This window comes from Carcharhinus amblyrhynchos, chromosome 17 (assembly GCF_965287045.1).
Source record: "Carcharhinus amblyrhynchos chromosome 17, sCarAmb.v2.hapA, whole genome shotgun sequence".
Classification (NCBI taxonomy): Eukaryota; Metazoa; Chordata; class Chondrichthyes; order Carcharhiniformes; family Carcharhinidae; genus Carcharhinus; species Carcharhinus amblyrhynchos.
This window is the reverse complement of record NC_137340.1, coordinates 48,132,599-48,158,807: the sequence shown is the minus strand read 5'-3', so window position 1 is coordinate 48,158,807 and position 26,209 is coordinate 48,132,599. Positions and strand designations below refer to the sequence as shown.

Here is a 26,209-nt window from a genome sequence, read left to right as displayed (position 1 = left end):
AATCTGAAACAAGAACAGAAATGCTGGAAATTCTCAGCAGATCTGACAGCATCTGTAGAGAGGGAATAGAGCCAACATTTCGAGCCTGGGTGACCCTGTGTCAGAGCAGATGGCTGATTTACTATCTGCATCCACAGCCTTTTGGTGGCAACATGTTCTGGGTTTCCATTATTCTTCATATACACACAGACCCACACACTGACCCACACACAGACCCACCCACAAACACAGACATACACCCACACACACACCCACTCACACACAGGCACACACACAGACCCACCCACACCCCCATCTACACACAGACCCATCTACATACAGGCACACACACAGACCCATTTACACACAGAGCCACTCACACACAGACCCATACACTGTCCCATCTACACACAGAACCACCCACACACAGACCCACACAAAGACCCACCCACACACCCATCAACACACAGACCCATCTACACACAGAACTACTCACACACAGACCCATACACAGTCCCATCTACACACAGACCCATCCACGCACAGACCCATCCACACACAGACCCATCCACACACAGACCCACCTACACACAGACGCACGCAAACACACACAGACTCATCCATGTACACCGACACACAGACTGACACACACATGGAACCACCATAAGTAGTCTCACAACACCAGCTTAGAGTCCAACAGATTTATTTGGTAGCATGAGTTTTCAGAGTGTTACTCCTTCATCAGGTGAAGGAGCAACTCTCCGAAAGTTCATGCTACCAAATAAACCTGTTGGACTCTAAGCTGGTGTTGTGAGACTACTTACTGTGCCCACCCCAGTCCAACGCCGGCAACTCCACAACACACACACACACACACACACACACACACACACACACACACATGCACCTAAACACAGACAACACGCAGACCAACTCACAAACACAGACACACATCCACACACAGACCCATTCACATACAGACTCACCCACAAACACAGACACACACCCACACACTGACTCACACACAATCTCATAAAGACCCACCCACATTCACAGTTGTACCCCCACATATGCACAGGCAGGCATATGTGTACACATACATGTACCCCCAGCCACATCCATGTACATAGACACACACATGCACTGATCCATACACACATTTTTTACATGCTTCCAGTCGTGGTATGTATGTTGAGGAAAGCAGTTTTGCTTCAACTTCATTATTGCTGGGTGAAAGGTCATCTGTATAAAATCGTCAAACTTTAATCAACGTAGCGGATTGGATGAAATATCTTTCTTTACAAAACAGTGGACAGCTGTGTACTTATGAAGGGATTGAAGGTCAGAGGGATAAGAATAAATCGAGTTGATGGAACAGTCAGTGTGGAAGGGTTAGATGGTGTTAGCTTGACATTCTGCAGCTTCTCACTTGGTGTTATGTTAATGTTGCAACACAACATTGCAGCTCCCATTTTGGACCATGTTTATTTGGTTTCCCAAGGATATCAGCAACATCAGAGAGTTCACAACCAAATTCCAAATACTGGAAGGAGGAAGCTCAGCAGAGCAAATGGCCCCTTCTTGTTCCACACTTTTGTTGCAGACTGTACTTGCGAAGCAATACATTAATGGACAGGGAACGCATAGTTATGCATGGAGTGAAATATTCTACCTCATATTTCCTGCTTTAGACTCCGTGTGTCTCAGTGAGGGCTCTTCTGTTTGATTAGTTGAAAAGATACATTGTTTTTTGCCCTTTTTGTACAGGACCCCACTCCCTACAGGGAGCACTGTGCCACACGCTGAAATGGAAATCACATTGACATAAAAATTGAGAGTGTAAGACCAGAAGAAGTAGGATCAAGAATAGACATAACAATTCCTTAGCCTGCTCTGCCATCCTGTACCATCATGGCTGATTTGCCTGGTCCCCACTTTCCTGCCTGCTCCGCATCTCCTCTGATTCCCTGAGACACCAAAACTCCACCTCAACCTTAAATATATCCATCCGCAACCAAGCTCCAAAGATTCCCGACCCTCTAGGTGAAGAAATCTCTCCTCGTCATAGTCTGAAATGAGTGTTCCCTTATCCCAAGACACTGTTTTAGATTCCCCATCCTGATCTGTCAAATCTCTCCAGAATCCTGAATATTTTAATGGAATCACCTCTCATTTTTCTGAATTTCAAAGAGGATAGGCCTAATTTACTCAACCTCTCATCATTTGTGGAACCCTCTCATTCCTGGAGCCAATCTAGTGAACCATTACTCTACTGCCTCTGGATATGAAGACCAAAACTGTACCCCGTGCTCTAGGTGTGGTCTCACCAAAGCCTTAACTAAGTATAGAAAGATGAAGAAAAAAAGCCTCTAAATGTCTGTGGGCAGCTTTAAGCTTAAAGAATTTTTATTTATTTTTGTTCATTTGTGGTGTTGATCATCCAGAAGGAATTCTTCAATTGTGGACAATGAAATAAAACAAAACTTATTCTAACTTATAAATCAAAAAAAAAATGGTTTAATAAAGAAACTTCATTACTCCAACACTTGATGCCTCACCCTGGGCCACTCCAAGCCCCTCACAACTCCCAACAGATTCTTACTTATACCCGAGTCAGCTGACCACCACATTATTTTTTCATTGGTTACATATTTTACTAGGTCAGCTGACTCTTACAGCTTGCCACCATTGGTCACAATACAACAGATCTATTGTTATCATTAGTTACATTCTAACACGTGGGCCAGCATTTATTGCCCATGCTCAGTCATCCCTGTTCAGAGGGCAGTTCAGAGTCAGCCACATTGCTGTGGCGCTGGAGTCACATGTAGGCCAGACCAAATAATGACAGCAGATTTCCTTCCCTAAAGAACATTAGTGAACCAGATGGGTTTTTCTGACAATCAACATTGGTTTCAGGGTCACCAGTATGCTCTTAATTCCAGGTTTTTTTTATTGAATTCAAATCCCGCCATTTTCCAAGGTGGGATTCGAACCCAGGTCTCCAGAACATTAGCTGAGTTCAGGGATTAATGGTCTAACGATAATGTCACTGGGCCATCGTCTCCTGATAGTGGTGAGTGCTTTCCATTTATTGCTGACTGGAAAATCCAGCCAATGGAGTCCACATCCTCTGAAACAGGGATACATGTATACTCACCATTACAATGATGCAATATAAAGCATATGTTTTGATTTGATTTGATTTGATTTGATTTATTATTGTCCCATGCATTAACATACAGTGAAAAGTATTGTTTCTTGCACGCTAAACAAAGCATACCATTCATAGCGAAGGAAAGGAGAGAGTGCAGAATGTAGTGTTACAGTCATAGCTAGGGTGGAAACAAAGATCAACTTAGTGCCAGGTAGGTCCATTCAAAAGTCTGATGGCAGCAGGGAAGAAGCTGTTCTTGAGTCGGTAGGTACGTGACCTCACACATTTGTATCTTTCTCCCGAGGGAAGAAGGTGGAAGAGAGAATGTCCGGGGTGCGTGGAGTCCTTAATTATGCTGGCTGCTTTGCCGAGGCAGTGGGAAGTGTAGACAGAGTCGGTGAATGGGAGGCTGGTTTGCGTGATGGATTGGGCTACAAAAGCTGTGGTCAATAGATGTAAAGTGGATGATGAACTATGAGTTCAAAACATAAGAACATAAGAAATAGGAGCAGGAGTAGGCCATCTCGCCCTTCAAGCCTGCCCCGCCATTCAATAAGATCATGGCTGATCTGTCGTGGCTCAGTTCCACATTCCTGCCCTCTCCCCATAACCCTTAATCCCCTTGCCTATCAAAAACCTATCAACCCGCGTCTTAAATATATTTCGCGAGGCAGCCTCCACCACTTCAACGGGCAGAGAATTCCAGAGATTCACCACCCTTTGAGTGAAGAAGTTCCTCCTCAACTCCGTTCTAAACCGCCCCCCCCTTTATCTTGAGGCTGTGCCCCCTAGTCCTACTGTCCTTTCTGAGCGGGAAGAGTCTCTCCACCTCTATCCTATCCATCCCATTCAACATCTTATATGTTTCAATGAGATCTCCCCTCATTCTTCTAAACTCTAACGAGTACAAGCCTAGTTTATTCTGCCTCTCCTCATAACTTAACCCCCTCAACTCTGGTATCAGCCTAGTAAACCTGGGTGCTATATAAAGTCATCCCTCCTGAAGCTTTGCAGCTTTGTAAAATAACTTAATGACACTTCTAACTGAAGCTTGAGTGATCTTTCTTAGAAAGCATATCACCTGGAAGAACTGAAGGTTAGACGGAGTTACCGTGGAACCAGCAAGGACATTGGGGGACCCTTTTTGATAGCACCCAAAGTGACAAAGAGTCTTTCAAATCACCCAACCTTCGCTCAGTGAGAGTCCTTTTACTGTGTGAATGTTTATTAATGAAGCAGAACGCTGGAGTGAGGAGCTGACAGTGATCTGATCAAGTGGTTCCCATGACATTCTGAAGTGCAAGGCCAGAGTTGTTTAGCTCATAATGATTTACCGAAAGCCTTCAAACTACTTTACGATAACTTATTGTTTATTGTGCTAACAGGCTTCCCCGCACTGTTTCACAATAAAATAGTGGCATGCCCACAAAAGGCAATAGGGAAAACTATCATTACATCAGAGAAGAGTTAGGCCTGACTCCCCTCCAAGCTTGCTTTGCCACTCAGTGAGACCATGACTTGTCCACCTCCGTTCCTCATGCCTTTCCACTCCCCAGATCCCTCGATTCTATTCACACCTGAATATTCTATTGACCTCAGTCCTGAATACACTCGACAGTGAAGCATTCACTCCCCACAGGGCTAGAGAATTCCAATGTTTCACAATACCATTCTCCAAACCTATGTGCTTTAACCTCTGTCGCGAATAAAGACACAAAGTTGACTTTAAATACTTAAACACAACTTCCTTTATTCTGTGGGCACTCAAGCAGCAGTAAGTACTTGCAATGCATCAAATACTCACTATCTGTTACTTTACTTAAGTGGATTGCAATTAAGATCAGGGTTTTGTTGTCACGTGGAATCAGTCCTTTGTCCTCTTCTTCCAGATGTTTTCCCTTTTTGTGAGCTTTGTTCCCGGGTTCTTCACACTGCCTTTCTGAACAAGCTCTTTGTGTTAGCAGAGTTAAAGCTCCAAACATTCCTTGGTAACCAGCCAATGAATTGATCAGAAACCCCAACTGCATCGTTCAACTAGACCAACCAATTGCAGCCAAAATACTGGCATCGGTCACTCCAGGCCTCATCATACCCAGGCCTTCAAGTGCACAGTGTTTACATTCCATTGCGCAGACAAGGAGCACTGGCTCCAAAAGTCTGTAAAGAACTTCTCTCTGCCAAGGACAAGCTGTTAAATCTGACACCTTGTGACCTTTGACAAATTCCTGGCCACTGGAGGCGGCACAGTAGCACAGTGGTTAGCACTTCTGCTTCACAGCGCCAGGGACCTGAGTTCGATTCCCAGTTTGGGTCACTCTCTGTGCGAATCTGCACGTTCTCCCCATTTCTTCCAGGCGCTCTGGTTTCCTCCCATAGTCTGAGAGACGTGCTGGTTAGGTGTATTGACCCAAAAAGGCACCAGAGTGTGGCGACCAGGGGAATTTTGCAGTAACTTCATTGCAGTGTTAATGTAAGCCTTAATTGTGACCAATAAATAAATAAACTTTAAACAAGAAATCCCAGCATGGTGAAAAAACAACTTTAACAAAAAATCAGGTTTGTTTGATTGAAGATCTTTCAGCATATTAAAAGTTAAATCTCTACAGACCATTCAGCCACAATACTTTGGTTAAAGAAATTTTTTCTCATCTCTCAATCATAAATCTCCAGAATGCTAAAGCAATCAGTTCTCGACCTTCTCCACCTTCCCCTGATGGAAAAACAGTCTCTCGGCATCCATCCAACCCTAAGAGTTTTATACATTTTAATGAGATGATGCCTCATTCTTCAAAACTCCAGAGAATGTAGGCCCATGCTACTCAATCTGTCCCCATAGAGCAATCCTCTTATCCCAGAAAAGAAGGATGGCGTTAACAGGAAGTTTGTGTGTTAAATATGCTATTGCAGTGCCAGGCAATGACTATCACCAATAAGAGACACTCTAATCACTGCCTCTTGACATTAATGGTGTTACCATCACTGAATCCCCTACTGTCAACATCCATGGGGTTACCAGAAAATCAGCTGAACTCACCACATAAACACGGTGGCTACAAGACCAGGTCAGAGACTAGTAATACTGCGGTAAGTCACTCACCTTTGACTCCCCAAAACCTGTCCACCATCTACAATGCACAAGTCAGGAGTGTCATGGAATGCTTCCCACTTGCCTGGATGGGTGCAGCTCCAACAACACTCAGGAAGCTTGACACCATCCAGGACAAAGCAGCCCGCTTGATTGGCACCACATCCACAAACATCCACTCCCTCCACCACCAATGCTCAGTAGCAGTAGTGTGCACCATCTACTAAATGGACTGCAGCAATTCACCAAAGATCCTTAGACAGCCCCTTCCAAACCCACAACTAATTCCATCTAGAAAGATAAGGGCAGCAGACATATGGGAACATCAATATCTGCAGGATTCCCTCCAAGCCACTCGCCATCCTGACTTGGAAATGTATTGCTGTTCCTTCACAATTGCTGGGTCAAAATCCTGGATTTCCCTTCCTGACAGCATTGTGGGTCAACCCACAGCACGTGGACTGCAGCGATTCAAGAAGGCAGCTCACCCCCACCTTCTCAAGGGCAACTAGGGTTGGGCAATAAATGCTAGCCAGCCAGCAATGCCCATGTTCCATGAATGAATAAACAAAAATGTATACAGTCCAAAGATGTGTGGGCTAGGTGATTAGTCATGTTAGTTTGACTGTGGTGTCAGGGGATTAACAGGGTAAACATGTGGAGTTATGGGAATCGAGCTCGGGTGGGATTGTGGTCGATGCAGACATGATGGGCCCAATGGCCTCCTTCTGCACTATAGGGATTCTACGATGTAATATGAATTCCTATACTCTCCCCACCTGAAGCTTTATGGTGTTCTAACTGGGGTATTAATATTATTGAGATTGTTAGATGTTCACTGAGAAATAATTTGCAATGGATTGTTGGGAAGATTGGTGGCCAATTATGTGAGCCGTATAAAATTCGGGGTAGAAGATGTCAAGTCTCCTGCTGCAGACTGCAACTGATTGTACTTCATTGTTCAATCTGTAAGCCACACTTCAACCCGACACCTTCTATTTCCTTTGATTGAATCAAACATTATTTCCCTCGAACAGGTTGTGAACTCACACGCGCCAGGGAAAAAGGTGTGGCTCGGAGGGGTAGGACCAGCCTGGGCTGGGGGAACTACCAACCTTTCCGATACTTACGCAGCAGGATTTCTGTAAGTATCCCGTGGCTATGTTTAAACACTCTGTCAATTATTGTGTGTTGGTATCGATTGCACAGATATCCTGAAAAGTCTTTCCAAAGGTGTCCAGGAGGGAAGGTAATTCAAACAAGTATGAAATATACTCATCTGATTCCACAAACAAATCCAAGTTAGAATTCTTCCCTATCTAAAAACAAATCTCTACAGCATGGACAGCCTTTTGGTCCAGCTAATATTTGCCAATATTTTCCGTGGATAGGTTTATGGATGAAAAGGGATTGGTTTAGATTAGTGGGTCATTGTTTTTTAACTGGTCGGCGCAACATCGTGGGCCGAAGGGCCTGTTCTGCGCTGTAATGTTCTATGTTCTATGTTCTAATGTTGATGTCCTGCACAATTTTGTTCTTACTCGACTTTATCTAACCTTACCAGCTCACCTTTCCATTCCTCACTCCTTCCTATACTTACACTTAAATGGATCTGTGATTTTCACCCAACTATACCCACTTAGCAAGTCCCTCATTCTTATCACAGAATCCCTACAGCGCAGTAAGGTGCCATTCAGCCCATCACATATGCACTGACTCTCTGACGGACTATCCTCCACCCTATCCCCATAACCTCACACATTTACCATGGCTGATCCATCTGATCTGCAACACATCTTGGGATACTTAAGGAGCAATTTAGCATGGCCAAACACCTAACCTGCTCATCTTTGGACTTTGGGAGGAAACTGGAGCAGCTGGAGGAAACACACACAGACACAGAAAACTTCATACAGTCATCGAAGGCCAGAATTGAGCCTGGGTCCCTGGCATGTGAGGCAGCAGTCCCAACCACTGTGCCACCACACCACCCTATCATTATGTGAAGAAACCGCCAAGTTAACAGATCAAATTTGCTCGGATTTCCTTTCATCAGAACTGTGATGAGATCTTTTATCTTTGTATGTGAAATTCATTGTAGGCCACCCTGACAAGCCCTGAGGATGCTTCCCTGCGAAGTTGTTACGGGGTGTGGCGAGGGTGATGGTCGAAGGGACAGATAAATCTGAAGCATGTGGTCGAATCTTGCACCAGTTAATGAAAAGTATTGTGAAAATCGTTATAGTAAATGGAAGCCCGCTGAATGGGTTTAGGAAGGGGAACTGGAGTTAAATTAACAAGCTCATTTGAAACCATTAGCTCCTAGAATGATGACATTTATTGCTAAAGGAATAGAACATAAAGGTGAGGAAGTATTGTTGCAACTATACAGGCATTGGTGAGGCAGCACCTGGAGTATTGTGCACAGTTTTGGTCCCCTTAGTTGAGGAAAGATGTAGTGGCATCGGAGACAGTTCAGAGGAGGTTCACAAGATTGATTCCAGAGATGGGGGGTTTGTCATATGAAAAGAGGTTGAACAGTTTAGGCCCATACTCTCTGGAATTTAGAAGAATGAGGGGAGATCAAATTGAGGTATACAAGATGATAAAAGATATGGAAAAAGTAGGTGTGGAGCAGACATTTCCTCTTTATGGGGCATTCTAGGACGAGAGGTCATAGTCTTAGGATAAGGGGCAGCAACTTTAAAACAGAGTTGAGGAGAAACTACTCCCAAAGAGTTGTAAATCTATGGAATTCGCTCCCCCAAAGTGTGGTGAATGCTGGGACAGTGAGTAAATTTAAGAGGAGTGTGACAGATTTTTAATTGCAAATGGATTGAAGGGTCATAGGGAGATGGCAGGAAAATGGGGATCAGAAGCATGTCAGACATGACGAAATGGCAAAGAGGACTCGATGGACCAAATGGCCTAATTCTGCTCCTATATCTTTTAAACTTGTCAACTAATCAGCACTCTCCTCTCATACAGCCTATAGTTGTTGTATCCCCAGACATTGGTATTCTTGCGATTGTCCTGATGAGTGCAAGATGAAAAGCTTCAACAAAGTGTATATAATTATGAGGAGTTTGGAAAGAGGGATAGGAAAGATTTATTTCCCTCAGCATCGGGGCTTGGATTTGAAGTATTTAGTAGATGGATTAGAAGGGAGATGAGGAATTTTTTTTCATCCCGAGGGTGTTAGGCTGAAGGAGTAGTTAAAGTAGAAACCCTCATTACATTTAAAAAAGTACACATGAATATGCCTTTGAGGTGTCGTAACCTACAGGACTATGGAGCAGGAGCTGGATGGTGGGATTAGGTTGGATAGGTAGACTTCAGCCAGCACAGATGGTGTGGGCTGAATGGTCTCGTTCTGTGCTATAATTCTTTATGCTTCTATCAAAGGAAATAACAAGGGAAGGATCAAACATTTAGTCTATTATGCAATTAAGTAGGTTCTGAATCCAAGTGGAAAATATTTCTGCAGATTACTGCTCAATCCAAACAGGGTTATTTTCTGTGGCTGTTTATTTGTGGTGGTTTCTGGCTCTCTCAGTCCAGACTCTTTCTCACAGCGCACTCAGACGGGGCTGACTGTCTCTGCTTCTATATCTGCAGGTGGTTAAATACACTGGGAATGTCAGCCAAGCAGGGGATAGATGTCGTGATCCGGAACTCATTCTTTGACCATGGATATAATCACCTTGTGGACCAGAACTTCAACCCACTGCCAGTAAGCTCAGAGAAATAAACCTTCAACTCCTACAGCTTTGGGCTTTAGACATTTGACAGGAGGTAATTACTGAGGGGTGGGATCCAGCTGGCTTTCCCAGCCTGACCTGTCCTCACCCAACACTTTACCGATCCCTTACCCACTCCCCTCCACCCAAAACCCAGAGGACAGTTGCAGCTTCCCAACCTGGCCGCGTTAAACTAAGTCAGCGTGCATCAGGGGTCAGTCCGGTTCTTTAAAGCAAAGCTACACACTTCCCTAATGAGCTAGCAGTGACCCTGTCTGTGATCAACTCTGTAATAGAGAGTACCCAAATAAAATTCACTTCATTGTGTGCTTCACAACTGGAGGGATAGATAGGTAGATAAATACATAGACAGACAGAAAGACAGATAGGGAGAGAGGTAGATAGACAGATAGAGAGACTCACAGAAGAAAGACAGATAGAGAGAAGAAAGACAGATAGCAAGATAGACACATAGATAGATAGGAGAGACAGATAGAGAGGCAGAAAGACAGATAGATAGGAGGGACAGAGAGACAGATAGAGAGAACATAAGAACATAAGAAATAGGAGCTGGAGTAGGCCATCTAGCCCTTCGAGCCTGCCCCGCCATTCAATAAGATCATGGCTGATCTGAAGTGGCTCAGTTCCACTGTCCCACTTTCTCCCCATAACCCTTAATTCCCTTGCCTACTAAAAACCTATCTACCCGCGTCTTAAATATATTTAGCGAGGCAGCCTCCATCACTTCAACGGGCAGAGAATTCCAGAGATTCACCACCCTTTGAGTGAAGAAGTTCCTCCTCAACTCCGTTCTAAACTGCACACCCCCTTATCTTGAGGCTGTGCCCTCAAGAGAGGCAGAAAGACAGATAGATTGGAGGGACAGAGAGATAGATAGACAGGCAGAAAGACAGATAGATATGGGAGTTAGAGAGACAGATAGAGAGAGAAACAAACAGACAGACAGAGAGACAGATAGAGAGACAGACAGGCAGATTTTTAAAATTTATTAGTGTACAAGAAGGCTTACATTAACATGCAATGAAGTTACTGTGAAACTCCCCGCGTTGCTACACTCCGGGTACACAGAGGGAGAATTTAGCATGTCAGATAGACAGACAGACAGACTCACTCTTCAATGACATACAAGGTACACAGAAAAGTCGAGTTGAAACCACCATCAGATCTCATTGAGTGGCGGATAGGCTCAAGGGATCGAATGACCCATTCCTGCTCCTAATTCATGTGTTTGTATGTGTGTACATTGCTAAAGAGATGTATATTAACACTGCCAATTAACCTCCAATCAAATTCCCACGTACAAGTGGCAGAGTTCCATTTTTCACACTTTCTTTGACCTTGGGCCATCCCATAATTTCTCAGCTGATGAAGTACTTTTGATATGTAATCACTTTTGTGATGTATAAAATGTGGCAGCCAATTTACACAGTGCAAGTTCCCACAAACAGCACTGTGATCACCTGTTTCCGTGAGGAAAAACTGTTGTCCGGGATATTGGAAAACATCCCAGTTCTCCTTCGGAATAGAATTCTTACATCCAGCCGAGGGGGCAGACGGGGCTGAAAGATTATGCCTGCGACCATGTAGCACTCTGTCAGCACTCGTGTGCTCAAGTGTCTGGACTTAAGCTCACAACCGTCTGACCCTGGGGCAGGATTGTTATTTGCCAAGACACAACTGACACAGTGAGTCCGAACTCACTGCCCCATATGGCATTCACTGCACAAATTCAGCAGTAAATTGTCAACCTCACTCAGAACGTCCACTCAGCTGAGAGATGAAGACATCAGCTTGAAGTTCTCTCTGAAGTTTGGGTTGCAGTGCAGAAGGAAGCTTAGCATTAGCTGGAATCGCAGCGAACCTGGCCCCCTGGATATCCAAGAGGCATGGAATCATAACAGGTTTATAGCAGAGAAGAAGGTCACTAAGCCCTCTCTGTGTCAGTGCCAACACTGTTATAACAGCTCTCAATTAAACATCACAAAGAAGGGAAAGTGAACAGCCTTGTGGCCACTCGTGCCAGATATATAGTAAATGGAGAAACACCTTAGAGAGCTAATAATAAATCTGATGAATTTAACAACTGTGGCATTGTATTGCTCCAAAACTGAACCCAGTTTGAAATCTTCAATCCCCAAAACTTGCTGAGAGTAATGCAAACAAGGTGGAATTTTAAAAACTCTTCCCTTTGGAACTTGGCATTGACATTTAGCAGCCACATATCGAGTAGAGGCCCGTCTGGCTAGGAATAATAATAAAGATGATTTGGGTTTCCTTCCCCAGGAATGCTGCATGTCTCCGCGTTCTGTTTGCTGTGTTGGGTAAGGGGTGGAGGAGGAACAGAGTGGGAATGGTCATTTTTCACGCTATTCCACAATGGGAAAACCTTTCTCCAAAGCTCTCAGCATCTTTGTCAAGGTGGAGAAATCCCGCAACTTGGACAATCCGGTTTCCCCCTTGACAGGGAAGCAACTCCGACTGAAATAGGGCAGCAAAAAAAGAAAGAAAAGATTGCATTTATTTGACACCTGGCACCACCTCACCATGGCCCAAAGTGCCGATAGCCAGTGAAGTGGTTTTAGGTGTAGTCTTTGTTGTAAGGAGATAAGGCACGCAAAGAGAGATAGATTTTTGTTTACTGGTGTTGGTTGAGAGATAAATGTTGGTGGGGCCATTGGGGAGAACTCCCGTGTACCCCTTCGAAAGAGTGCCGTTGGATATCTTGGGCAGAACCTTACTGCCGTTCACGCTGGCAGGATTTCCTGGTCCTGCTGAAGTGAACGGAGATTTGGCTGGGCGCCAAATTCTCCATCCTTGCTTGCAGTGCCAGTGGGGCGTGAACAGCTGGTAAAGTTGCACACCTTGGTCGCACGATTCTCCCATTGCGGCCCACCACAGTTCTGGCAGGTCTGACCGGGAAACGCGGGTCTGTGGCCTTGAACGGGGATTTTCGCACGTGCGGGGAATGCATGCCTATCTCCCAGTGCCGGCGAACAATCACCAGCCAGACCACCTTGGAAACCAGCGGGAAGGCAGGTAAGTCATTTCAATCTTTTTAAAATCTATTTTAAATATGTATATTTGTTAATTATCAGGACCTTTCAGGTCCCGATCGAATCTCCCACCTCACCAAGAGTACTTCATTCCGGCGGGGCTCAGACTAGCTCCCTATGTTCAGGAATGAGTGGGAGACCCTGCCGGAATGATGGGGGGGGGGGCAATTGGGGGCCCCCCAGGGGATTGGGCAGAAGGATGGTGGTGCCCCCTGGGCATGGGCACACTGGCACTGCCAGCCTGTGCCACCTGGCGCTGCTCAAAGGGCAAAGTGCCCATGCCCAGGGGGCAGCTTGGCATTTCTCATTGGGCACTGGGCAGTGCCAAAGGGTGGGCCTATTGTGGGCGAGGCCGAGGGGCGATTGGGGAGGGTTGGGGGGGGGGGGTCCCGCTGCATTGGGATCGGTCTGGGATGGAGGGAGGGCAGCGATTGGGGCAAGCTGGGTGGGGGGTAGGCTTCCCTTCAAGGGGGTCTGACCCCGGGAGGGAGTGAGCCGGCAAGGCGGGGGTGGGGGAGGCAATCTGCTAGCGTGAGTTGGTTGGGAGGATCGTCACTGCTGGGGGAATGGGGCCTGGGCATCGGGGCAGGAGGGGTCAGGCCTGGCCCGGGAATTGTTGTGGGGAGCGCAGTTGGGCCCTGGGGAGGCTGGAGGGGCAGCACTGTGGGGGTCCCAGGCTTGTCAGCGATGGGGCTGGCCAGCAAACGCGAGGTTGATAGTCTGGGGCTACTGCGCATGCGCAGAGTTCCAGGAACTGTCAAACTCTGGCGCAAATAGGCCCCGCCCCCTGGGTTTTTAATGAGATTTACGACTGGGACCTCTTCAGCGCACAAATTGCAAAGATTCAGGTGAGAAGCTGAACTATCAGAACTGTCGTGATCTGGAACAGTTTTCCCACCAATTCAGCACTTTTGGGAGATTGGTTCCCCCCTTATGTCCCCTTGAGGGGGTCAGTAGGGCCACAGATTAACAGCTCACCCTAAAGTCCGCAATTCCAATCGTGCAGCATTCCCTCAGTGCAACACCGGAGAAAGAGCCTGGATATTGTGCTCCTTGTATTTAAAATAGGGTTTGAACTCAATGACCGACTAAGTCATATACACAAAGCCCACGTGTTTGTTTTTTTCTTGCCACAGTGATGTGAAAGATTCTGTTTGTTCTTTTCTTCAGAATACAAAAAAAAATCTAATTTTAAACTTAAAAACCTTTCTTGGACTTTTATTAAAGAATCATGCGTCTGCTAATCGAATCTCCATAAGTGAAGTTAGAGCTTACTTCATTGACGTCTACGCTTTATAGTCTGTCACGCCTTTAGAAGTCAGTCCCTGTAGTATAGCGCTTTCATGTTTATTGGCTCATAAAGCTTCACCTGGAAATTTAATAGGGTGTCTTGGCAGAGCCTCCCATCTCTCAGCGGAAAACACACCCTTTTCACTCCTTAATATACATCCCAGAAGATCCATCCAGCCTGGATCCTAGCTCACACACCAGGGGGTTTTATTCAGTGCCTCTGTCCATATGGAGTCTCTCGTTCGATCGGAACAGGAGACAGAAAGTCAGCAACCCAATGTTGAGATTATCGTATAAACAAACAGGAAGATTAGGCCATTCAGCCCCTTGAGTCTGCTCTACCATTTAATAATGGTTTACCATTTAATAATGGTTAGGTGCATTGACGCAAACGGGCACCGGAATGTGGCAAATAGGGGACTTTCACAGTAACTTCATTGCACTGTTAAGTAAGCCTTACTTGTGACCAGTAAATAAACTTTAAGATCATGGCTGATCTGATAGTTAGATCAAATCTGTATCGCGCCTATCCTGGATAATCTATCATCCCTTTGCTTACCAAGAATCTATCCACCCCCACCTTAAAAATATCTTCAAAGACTCTGCTTCCATTGCCTTTTCAGGAACAGGGTTCCAAAGACTCATGATTCTCAGAGAAAGCTTTTCGCCTCATCTCCATTTAAATGGGTGACCCCTTATTTTCAAACAGGTGGCACCTTGCCCTAGGTTCCCCCACAACAGGAAACATCCTCTCCACACCCATCCTGTCAGGACGTCTCAGGAACTTAAATGTTTCAATCAAGTTGCCTCTTATTCTTCTAAACTCCAGCGGATACTAATCTAACCTGTCCACAATCTCCTCATATAACAATCCCCCCATTCCAGGTATTAGTCTGGTAAATCTTCTCTGAACTGCTTCCAATACATTTACATCCTTTCTTAAATAAAGAGGCCAATACTGTACCCTATATTTCAGCTGTGATCTCATTAGTGTTCTGTATAACTGAAGCACAGCCTCCTGACTGTTGTAATCCATTCCCCTCATAATAAATACTAACATTCTATTAACTTTCCTAATTACTTGCTGTAGCTGCACATTTGCCTTTTGTGATTCATGCACCAGGACACCCAGATCCCTCTGCCGTCTCGCATCCATTAGATTGTAAGCTTTTATTCATCTTGCCAAAATGGACAGCTGCAAATTTTCCTGCATTATATTCTACTTGCCAGACCGTTGCCCACTCACTTAACCAACCTACGGCCCATCACATCTGGCTCCCCAGTGTCGGGGTTGGGGGTTACCCCAGTGATGCACTGGGGAATCCCTGCTGACAGTCAGGGCTGGGGAAATTCCCAGGTAAGGGTTTAGCTGGTGATTGTCCAGAAGTGCGAGCTTTCCCCTGGATAATTACACTACCCTGGAAACTAAACAACAAAGCAATTTAAATCGCTATCTTCAGATGGTTCTGCCAATTTTACAATAACAGTTACTCTTAAAACGCTGAAAGGATTAAAAAGCACTTAGAACCTCAGCACGATTATTTTAAACACCAGAGCGAATTCTTCAAGGGAAAGCCCCCCACACTCCGGACCCCCCAGTCACCCTCTCCCCTGACTAATCACCCCCACATGATATTCCCAGATGCCCCCCACACCCCCTCCCGCCCTGGGAATCCCCCCAGCCCTGACTGCCAGCAGCACGAGACTAACCCTCCCCCCACAGGGCCTCAATCTATCTCCATGCATTATCCCAACCCGACTGCTCCCCCCAGATGACCCAACCCCCACCAGTCTCTAACCCCGCAATACCCCCTGGCCATCTCTGCCCCTTTTTCCATGGCCCTACCCTCCCTGTGACTCCGTCCCCTAATCTCCCCCTTTCTCAGAACCCCCATCCCCGTGATCACCCCTTGCCTTGTCCACTCTTCCATCTCCCAGAACCCCAACTTCTCCCTGACCACCCAATGCCCCAATCCTCATCCGCTTACCAACATTCCCCCGCTCTCTGACCCCTCTTCCTGCTTTCCCCATTCCCACAGCCACCCCATGTCAATCCCAGACCCCAATCCTCCATCCGCTTACTACCCCTCCCCCACTCTCTGACTACTTCTCCTGCTTTCCCCCACCCCCGTGACCACCCCCCTGTCAAACCCGGACCCTGGACTCCAATCCCTGACTACCCCTCCACCCACTCCCTGACAACTCCTTCCCCCCCCCCCCAAGCCTGCTTTTCCAGCCATCCTTTTCCAGACTCCCCTCCCCACCCCCCCCGACCCCCCAGCATCTCCAGCCAGCGAAGGTTTGAACAAAGATTTCCAAAGCAGGAAGTGTGCTTTATATTTTCATAATTCCAATGGGCGCTCACTTTGCGCTGCTGAAGGAGAGGTTATGGCCCTATATCCTTTGTTTACCTCCTTATGTCCTCTTCACAATTTACTTTCCTACTTGTCTTTGTGTCATCAGCAAATGTAGCCACCAACCATCTAATTCCTTCGTCCAAGTTATTTATGTAAATAATTGAGCTCCCAGCACTGAACTCTGTGGCACACCACTGGCCAACCCTGCCAATCAGAAAATACCCACTGATGCCAACTCTCAACTTCATTGAGTTAATGTCAGCTTCCCATTTATGCCGATATGTTACCCCCTACGCCATGAGCTTTAGTTTTATGCCACCTCAGGACAGCATGGTGGCACGATGGTTAGCACTGCTGCCTCACAACGCCAGGGATCCAGGTTCGACTCCCAGTTTGGGTCGCTGTCTGTGTGGAGTCTGCACGTCCTCCCTATAACTGCGTGTGTTTCCTCCGGGTGCTCCAGTTTCCTGCTACAGTCCAAAAGACATGCTGGTTAGGTGCTAAATTCTCCCCTAGGTGCATCCAAACAGGCACATGAGTGTGGCGACAAGGGGATTTTCACAGTAACTTCATTGCTGTGTTAATATAAGCCTACTTGTGATTAATAAATAAACTTTAAAACTTATAAAATACCTTCTGGAAATCTAAGTATAGTACATCCACTCGTTCTCTTTTATCTAAAGCGCATGTTACTTCCTCAACAGATTCTAATAAGTTGGTTAAAATGATTTCTCTTTCACAACACCATTTTGACTCTGCCTGATTACTTTGAACTTATCAAAAACTCCAGTTGTAACTACTTTAATAAAAGTTTCTGACATTCTCCCTACAACAGATGTTGAGCTGATTGATCTGTAGCTTCCTGCTTTCTGTCTCCCTCCCTTTTTGAGTAACATTTACTCTCTTCCAATCTAATGGGGCCTTCCCTGAATCCAAGAAGTTCTGGAAAATTGAATCCAATGCTTCAGCTATCTCACTGGACGTGTCTTCTAAGACCCTAAGGTGAAGTCCATCTGGACCTGGGGACTTGTCAGCCCTCAATTCCAACAATTTACTCAGTACATTGTAGTTTTCTGTAATTTTCCTGAATTCCTCTATCCCTTCCATTTCCTGGTCTATGGCTGCCTCTGGGATTGTGTCCTCCATAGTGAAGACTGACACGAAATACATGTTCATGTTCCTTCTCTTTCTCGTACAAAAAACCTTGGCTGAATATATCCCTTTTTGAATACTTATTGTGCTCAGTGCCAGCCTATTCAACAGATGTCTACATGAAGAGGATTTTTCTTAAAGTTTGATTTCTCCAGTTGAAGATCTGAAGGGAGATGAGAGGGATACCTCACAAAATTACAAAAATATGGAATTTTGGAGGATGCAGTTTCATTCATTCCTGTTCTTACGAAAAGAGAAATTTGACCCCTGTCTCTCTCTTTGCTACTTCACAGAATACCACGGTATCACATTCTCAATTCCCTTCAGTTTTTTTAAAGGCTCATATTCCATCAATTAACCTTTCTGTCCCGTACTTTGAGAACAGGTTTATAATAGATCTGCAATGTTGCAGTTTTCCCCGTACGTATCTGTAAACATCACCGTCCCTTACCGGAACATTTGGAATTCTCAGAACTTCTAACTCCGCAATTAACTTAAAACAAAACCATTTAAACAAAACATTCTTGTTCACATCACCTGCTTTGTTGCATGTGTTTGAATGCAATCCTTGATATAAAGCGTACTCTGCAATTGCCCTCTATCATCTCATGGAGAAGTTGTATGAATCGTACCTTCTACTTTAGAAACCTTTTTCTTGCAAAGCTGAGGGTACACTTGCATTAGTAATTCAATAAAATCTTCCAAACATAGAAACAGTCTTTGTTTCAAAACCGTTAAGCTCAGTTGTAGTTTTGGACCAGCTAAACACAAGACAAAAGGACATATTTATGTTTAACATTGCCTTATGCAATATTATAATCTGTCCTTTCCCTTGCCAAGCCAACATCCGCTCCCCCAAAATCATAGAACCATAGAATCCTACTGTGCAGAAGGAGGCCATTTGGTCCATCACGTCTGCACCAGCCACAATTCCACCCAGGCTCTATCCCCATAACCCCATGCATTTACCCTAGCTAGTCCCCCTGACACTCAGGGCCAATCCACCTAAGTTGCACATCTTTGGACTGTGGGAGGAAGCCAGAGCACCCAAGGATGCCACACAGACAGTGACCCAAGTCAGGAATCAAACCCCTGGTCTCTGGAGCTGTGAGGCAGCAGTGCTAACCACTGTGCCATCGTGCCGCCCTTATGTAATGGATATGTAAAGCTTAATGTATGAGGAGCGTTTGAGGACTCTGAGTCTGTACTCAACGGAGTTTAGAAAGATGAGCGATCGCATTGAAACTTACAGAATACTGAAAGGCCTGAATAAAGTGGACCTGGGGAAGATGTTTCCATTAGTAGGAGAGACCATAATCTGAGGGCACAGCCTCAGGATAAAAGGATGACCCTGAAGAACTGAGGTGAGGAGGAATTTCTTCAGCCAGAGTGTGGTGAATCTATAGAATTCGTCGCCACAGAAGGCTGTGGAGGCCAGGTCATTGAGTGTATTTAAGACAGAGATAGATAGGTTCTTGACTGATAGGGGGATCAAAGGTTACAGGGTAAAGGCAGGAGAATGGGGTTGAGGTTTATCAGCCATGACTGAATGGCAGAACAGACTCGATGGGCCAAAAGGCCTAATTCTGCTCCTATATATGATCTTATAAAAAATATTGAATATTTGCAGGGATGATAAGCTAAAGGAGGGGAGATAACTGGATCAGTCGTTCAAAGGGCCAGCACAAACACAGTAGGCTGAATGGCCTCCCTCCTGTGCCATGAGATCCTATGATTCTAAATGAATTAAACTAGTTTTGGAGAAAGGGAAATGGAGGCCATTCCGCAGGTACAGGATAAAGAGCACGCGTGTTTGCATTAATGTGCAAAGCTTGCTGTCCGGTGACAGTAACAGAGCCTGGGGGCTCTCTGGCTATTTTTCCCGTGGGAGCTATCAGGAAGATGAAAGAGGTGCTATTTTATGATTAGGAATGTAAAACGGTATCACAGAGCTGCAATCTGAAACATTACCTTCATGTCACTCCACCAGGAGACCCTTGTTGCCAGCACAGCACATGTGGGCTTTGCTTTGTGTGAAAATACAGCTCCTGAAAGACATGAAACTCGAGAGGCAGCCACGTGCCAAAGCTTTAGCCCTTCTCTGCACACTGCTATTGACTGGGATTAATAGGCAGCATAGCTTGTAACCTTGTGGAACTGAAAACCAATATGGCTACATTACATTGAGGAAAATAAGATACAGCATGGAGCTTTCCTGGAATTAAATAAACATATTGTCTGATATTAATACTGTGGATCCTACACATCTTTGGATACTAAGGGACAATCTAGCACGGCCAATCGGCCTAATGTGCATATATTTGGAGTGTAGGAGGAAACCGGAGCACCCGGAGGAAACCCACGCAGACACGGGGAGAATGTGCAGCCTGCACACAGACAGTCACCCGAGGCTGGAATCGAACCCGGGTCCCCGGCGCTGCGATCCTGCATCTTAAACGGTGTGAGTGAGAACGCGGTCCTTTCACATCCGGAATGAATGTCGGTATTCAGCTCAGAAAAGAGAGAGAACTCCCGTCCCTCTGCTGACCGGGAAAGGGGAGAGTTTACTCGGTTCCCACTTCTGTCAGTAGGACGACACTGGGAGCCTCAGAATGACTGGCGTGAGAAATGAAATGTTCTCAGCGGGGAAGAAAGGGATGCTGTTCTGGAGTTGAACTGAAGCCACATTGCAGAGTCGGTGAGGTTTTACTGGCTATGTTCTCCTGCTTTCCCTGAAAGTACCTGCTGCTGACAGTAGCTACCTAAAGCAGCAAGTGTATCATTCTGTATCACTGACCCATCCTTCCCCTTTGATTTCACTGCTCATTTACCGACCTATTTATTTATTTCAAACATAGTAAACTAATGAAATACTGCATTCTGCAGTACAAAAAATTAAATAAAATATGCGGTACATTACTCATGGAAAAGGAGTAGGAAGAGAGATAACTACAATTCAATCATTTGGTCATTTCTCATTTTTGTGTTCCAATTACCCTTATCATCCTTCAATAAAACACAAACAATATTACCGCCTTATTCCTTAACTTAATGTGAACTGAATACTTGATCCTTATATATTTTATAAACCTCTCAATATCGGTCCCCCTTTCCACGTCTTCATTCAGAGTATTCCAAAGATTCACTCACAAACTGAAATTCACACTCAGTGGGATTCCAAATCCCGCCACACCATCCCCACCCCCACTCCACCCTCAGCCCCTCCATCCCTGCCTCCAACCGCCCCCCCCCAATCCCTGCCCTGCACGATGTGTTTTTCAGTGGTGGAGGGAGATTGCTGTTGGCCACTGCCAGGATTTTCCAGTCCCGCTGATATCCACAGAATTTTGATTTCCGTGGCTCATCCATCCCAACACCAGGAAACCCTCCATGGAGAGGTGGGGTGAGAAGATGGGGGCGGGAGTGGGAGTGGGAGAGTTGCTTTCTGCGGGACTGGAAAACCCTGTCAGAAAAAAAGGGCTGGAAAATGCCAGCTTTGGATTTTAAAGTAGCACGTGGATAAAGTCTTTTAAAGTTGTTTTTTCACCAACAAGTGTAAGAGGTTTATACTAATCTAAGCACTGTACACCTAAGCGTGGCACACTGGTTAGCACTGCTGCCTTACAGCACCAGGTCCTGGGTTCAATCCCTGGCTTGGGCAACTGTCTATGTGGAGTCTGCACATTCTCCCCGTGTCTGCATGGGTTTCCTCCGAGTGCTCCAGTTTCCTCCTACAGTTCAAAGATGTGTGGGTTAGGTTGATTGGCCATGCTAAATTGACCCTTAATGTCAGGGGGATTAGAAGGATAAACATGTGGGGTTACGGAAATAGAGGCTGGGTGGGATTATGGCCGGTGCAGACTCGATGGGCTGAATGGCCTCCTTCTGCACTGTAGGGATCCTATGATTTTATGATTCTATGATGAATAGATAATATTCCTTGGCCAGTGTCAGCTAACACTGTGAACACTCATCGCCAAGGCAACAGCATGAGGGAAAAAGGCAATGATATTTGAAGGGATTGTTACTGAGGGATAAGGCTAGTATTTGTCCTTGAAGACACAGCAACTCATACAGGGGGTATGTCTCCACAGTCAGCATCCATCCATTTATCCAGCTAAACCAGGCAAACATCTTTGCATGTACGGGAACAGAGGATACTGGAAAACCTCAGCAGGTTCTGCCAGCATCTATCCGGAGAGGAACACAGTTAATGGCTGGAATTTTCCGACTGTTCACACCCCGCCGCTGCAAGTAAGGATGGAGAATTTGACGCTCACTGCACCGGGATTGGAGAATCTCACCGGCGTGAATGGAAAATTCCAGCCAGTGTTTTGAGTCATCGGGTGGGATTTTCCAGCCATGTTCACCCCTCAGCTGGAAAATTCCACCTGAGGCTGATGGACCTTTGCATGGTCTGTGTCCCGCCCGCTGTGATCCGTGTGGAACGCCAGATGACCCACAGAGTCAAGATTCAAAATGTTAACTCTGTGGGAGTGATTTTACAATAATTTGTCTAAAATACTGGGCGAACTTAAAAGTGGAGAGATTCGGATCTGTCTTTTGACCCCCCTCCATCTGTTCTCAGGCCCCCCCATAAATATTGTGCCTATAAAAAAAGTCTGAACGGGCCTGTTGCTCGCTGCAGAAGCCTGTGGGTGGGGCTTAACATGCCCGAAAGCCTGCAGAGGGAGATAGTGCGCATGTGCAGACCTCTGATGCTGCACATGCGCATTAGCAGCAGCAGGGGTCTGACAGAAAAAAGAGAGCTGTCAGGTCTCTGCGAGTGCAAGCTGCCTGAAGCACCTCTCTCACCCCCTGCAATTGTAGGGACCCATGGCCCGAGATACAGACCACGCTGCCCAGACCAATTGCGGACCCCCTCCCTCCCCCACCAATCGCAGCCCTGCTGCCCTCCCCTCTACAGATTGCTACAGAGAAGCAATGGGCCCCCTCCCCCCCATTAGTCCCTCCCTCATTAGCCCCTCCCCAACTGACCCCATCCCACTGGCCCCACCCCCCATTAGCCCCACCCACTGGGCATTGCCCAGGTGCCAGGTGGTGCTGCCCAAAAGGCACCTCCCCTTGCCCTTGGCCTCCTGGAGGGTGCTGCCAGCGAGGCCAAGTTGCCTGCTCCCCATTCACGGGGAGCATGTCTATTCCTCTCCTCACTGGCGCGAACCTTTTCCGGCGAGGTCCTTAACGGGAGCAAGCCTGGACAATCGAGCGCCGGGCTCACTAAGCAGGTGTTAAACAGTATTAAAATAAATTTAAACGCATTTCCGGCGAGAGGCTGAGTGCGCTGGGAATCCGGCGCTAGTAAACTGGGGCCAGTCAGGAAAACCGGTGCCAATCGCGCTAATTGCTTTATGCCCCACTTTACCACCGCATCACACCCAAAAACAGGCACAACATGATGGTAAAATAGCCCACTGTTTCTCTCGTGAGAGATGCTGGCAGATGCTGAGTTTTTCTAGCGTTCTCTGTCCTTGTTTAAGGTGATGCGGAGATGCCGGCATTGGACTGGGGTAAAACAGAAAGAAATCTCACAACACCAGCTTAAAGTCCAACAACTCTCTGCCCATTGAAGTGGTGGAAGCTACCTCATTGAATATATTTAAGTCACGGGTAGATAGGTTTCTGATAGACAAGGGGATTAAGGGTTATGGGGAGAAAGCGGGAAAGTGGAACCGATCCACTTCAGATCAGCCATGATCTTATTGAATGGCGGGGCAGGCTCGAAGGGCTAGATGGCCTACTCCTGCTCCTATTTCTTATGTTCTTATGTTTAAGGTGATGTTGTGAGTTTTCATGTTTAAGATTCCAGCATCCACAGTATTTTGCTCATCTTTGCTTAAAACCTGACTGGAGACCGTTAGCTGGTTCATCAACTACGGGGGGCTTCACAGTCTATCTTCTCCTCACCTGATGTCTGCACTTGTGCTCCTCGAAACTGCGGGGGTTGGCGTTGCTGGCATCTTATTTAGAGAGTGTTAATATAGCAACAGCTAGTTTAAAACAAAATAGTTTCTCCCCACTGACCCACTCATGCAAACAGACACTGAAAGCCTCCATCCTGGATGGCGGCTGGGATTCTCCGGTGTCGCCGATAGGGAATGGAGTTTCGGCTGGAACGCCGCATTCTCTGTTCCCAGTGGCGGGGTGGGTGGGTGGCCATAGAAGAGAAAAGAAAATCACTCCTCAGCTCACGGACAGTAGTGGATCCGCTCTCTTGGTGAAAAACAGTTCTTTCCGCATTAGTTAATCTCTCTCTGTTTAACGATTTGACCTTGCGGAGAAAGAGCTGGATAATTATCTGTTTAGGAGAGAAAACAGGAGGCCGTGGGCACACAAACAAAGTGACTAAAAACTCAATGGAACTCTGTCCAAAAGGTTAAATTTAGCAGAGAGTAAAATGAACAGTTGCTTCTTTGGCTTAACATGGATGACAATGGCGCTGATAATTAAGCGACGTGTCTGGGAGAGGCCGACCCATGTTACACCTCCTGCCAAAGTGAATGTTCCGTAAAGTGGCTCCATTTGCCTGGTCGGGATTGTGGGAATGCAGAGCGAGAAGACAAACTGGTTAAGGTCGAAGAACACGCACCCCCACATGCGACTGGGATGCCGAAATTTTCATTCAACTCCGGGATTCTCGTCAAAGAGAAACTTCATGGAATTCCCGGAAATTTAACTCACCGTGTGTCACTCAACGTAGACCCGTTGTGGAACAGTAGCACAGTGGTTAGCGTAGCTGCTTCACAGCTCCAGAGACCCGGGTTCGACTCCCAGCTCGGGTCACTGTTTGTGTAGAGTTTGCATGTTCTCCCCGTGTCTGCACGGATTTCCTCCGGGCGCTCCGGTTTCCTCCCACAATCTGAAAGGCGTGCTGGTTAGATGCGTTGACCCAAACAGGCGCCGGAGTGTGGCGACTAGGGGAATTTCACAGTAACTTCATTGCGGTGTTAATGTAAGCCTCGCTTGTGACAAATAAATAAACTTTAAGCCTAAAGGAGTGTGGAACGTTTCGGGAAGGAACAATCGCAGATGCAGTAAGTTAGTGCCCACTCTTCCTCACTTCTGACATACCACAAACTTAAAGTGCTGATTATGTGGAGCAAGATTTTGATTTACGGGCTCACAAATCTGTATGACAGTATTTTGAAGAGTTACTTAATTATATAGAGAGATACTTACTCTAAAGGGAATTAAGCTTCTTTATGGTCAGCTGAGGAAGCTGTTGTGAGATTAGAGAAACCACAGTAAGTCTGCAACAAATCCATTTCTCCTGTGTGTTTCTGTTGGTTTTGTGTTGGATTGTGCTTACTGGGAAGTCCAGAGCAATGGTGTGCGGTTGCTGCGAGGAGTTGTGTCGAAACCGCACAGGAAGCCCAAACCCAAACGAGAAACTGATGTGCCCTGCTGGACACATACCCATTCAAAAAGAGCTGCTTCCCCTTCCTCTCCCTTACCCCCTCACACGTTTCTTTTATCACCGCCTCGTGCAAAATGATAGAGATCAACTTTGATTTTAAATTAGCGAAAGGTAGGTGATGGACCAGTTTGGTGCTACGTGCCACCCTGGTTAAAGATAATAGGGGACGGGAGTTCCAGTTTAATTTAGGAGCACTCGCTCAAAGCCAGGGGATCATTAGCGGGAAAGGAAATCGGAGGGAGTCCCACAAGCTGGAGGTCCTGAGACAGGATGGATTAAAGTCTCCAATTGCCCGTGTGCCATAAAGCACTCAGCTCCACCTACCCCCACACTTGGAGGTGGAATATTGACTTATCAGGTTGACAGATTGCTGCAATCTAATGCCAAACAGTCCCATTCTGGAGTAGGCAGTTTAATATAATATGTCACAGCCTCCCTACCAGATGTCTTCTAATAAGTGTTACCAGAATGCTGAGAAGCAGTTAAACAGCGCAGGTCAATCATCAGGTTGAATCATAAACTCACGCAACACAGAAGAGGCCCTTCAGCCCATTGAGTCCGCACTGACACATTAGAAACACCTGAACTCCCATCTCGTTCCATCTGCCAGCACCTGACCCATAGCCCTGAATGTTATGGTGTGCCAATTACTCGTCCAGGTATTTCTTAAAGGATGTGAGACATCCCGCCTCTGCCACCCTCCCAGGCAGCGCATTCCAGACCCTCACCGCCCTCTGGGTAAAATGGTTTTTCCCCACATTCCCCCCTAAACCACCTGCCCCTCACCTCGAACCTATGTCCCCTCGTGACTGACCCTTCAGCTATGGGCGACACAGTGGCACAGTGGTTAGCACCGCTGCCTCACAGCACCAGGGACCTGGGTTCGATTCCCGGCTTGGTCGCTGTCTGTGTGAAGTCTGGATGTTCTCCCCGTGGTGAC

The 26,209-nt window shown here is 46.3% G+C and overlaps 1 protein-coding gene across 1 annotated transcript in view; it reads left to right on the top strand.

Moving 5' to 3' along the window:
* The window catches only part of hpse2 (heparanase 2), a 290,363-nt gene that overhangs the window by 202,025 nt on the left and 62,129 nt on the right, over nt 1–26,209 (top strand). The window contains exons 8-9 of the mRNA XM_080205316.1: nt 7,259–7,365; nt 9,840–9,954. Of these exons, the coding sequence (XP_080061442.1) occupies nt 7,259–7,365; nt 9,840–9,954 (222 nt within the window). The remainder of the gene's footprint in view (nt 1–7,258; nt 7,366–9,839; nt 9,955–26,209) is intronic.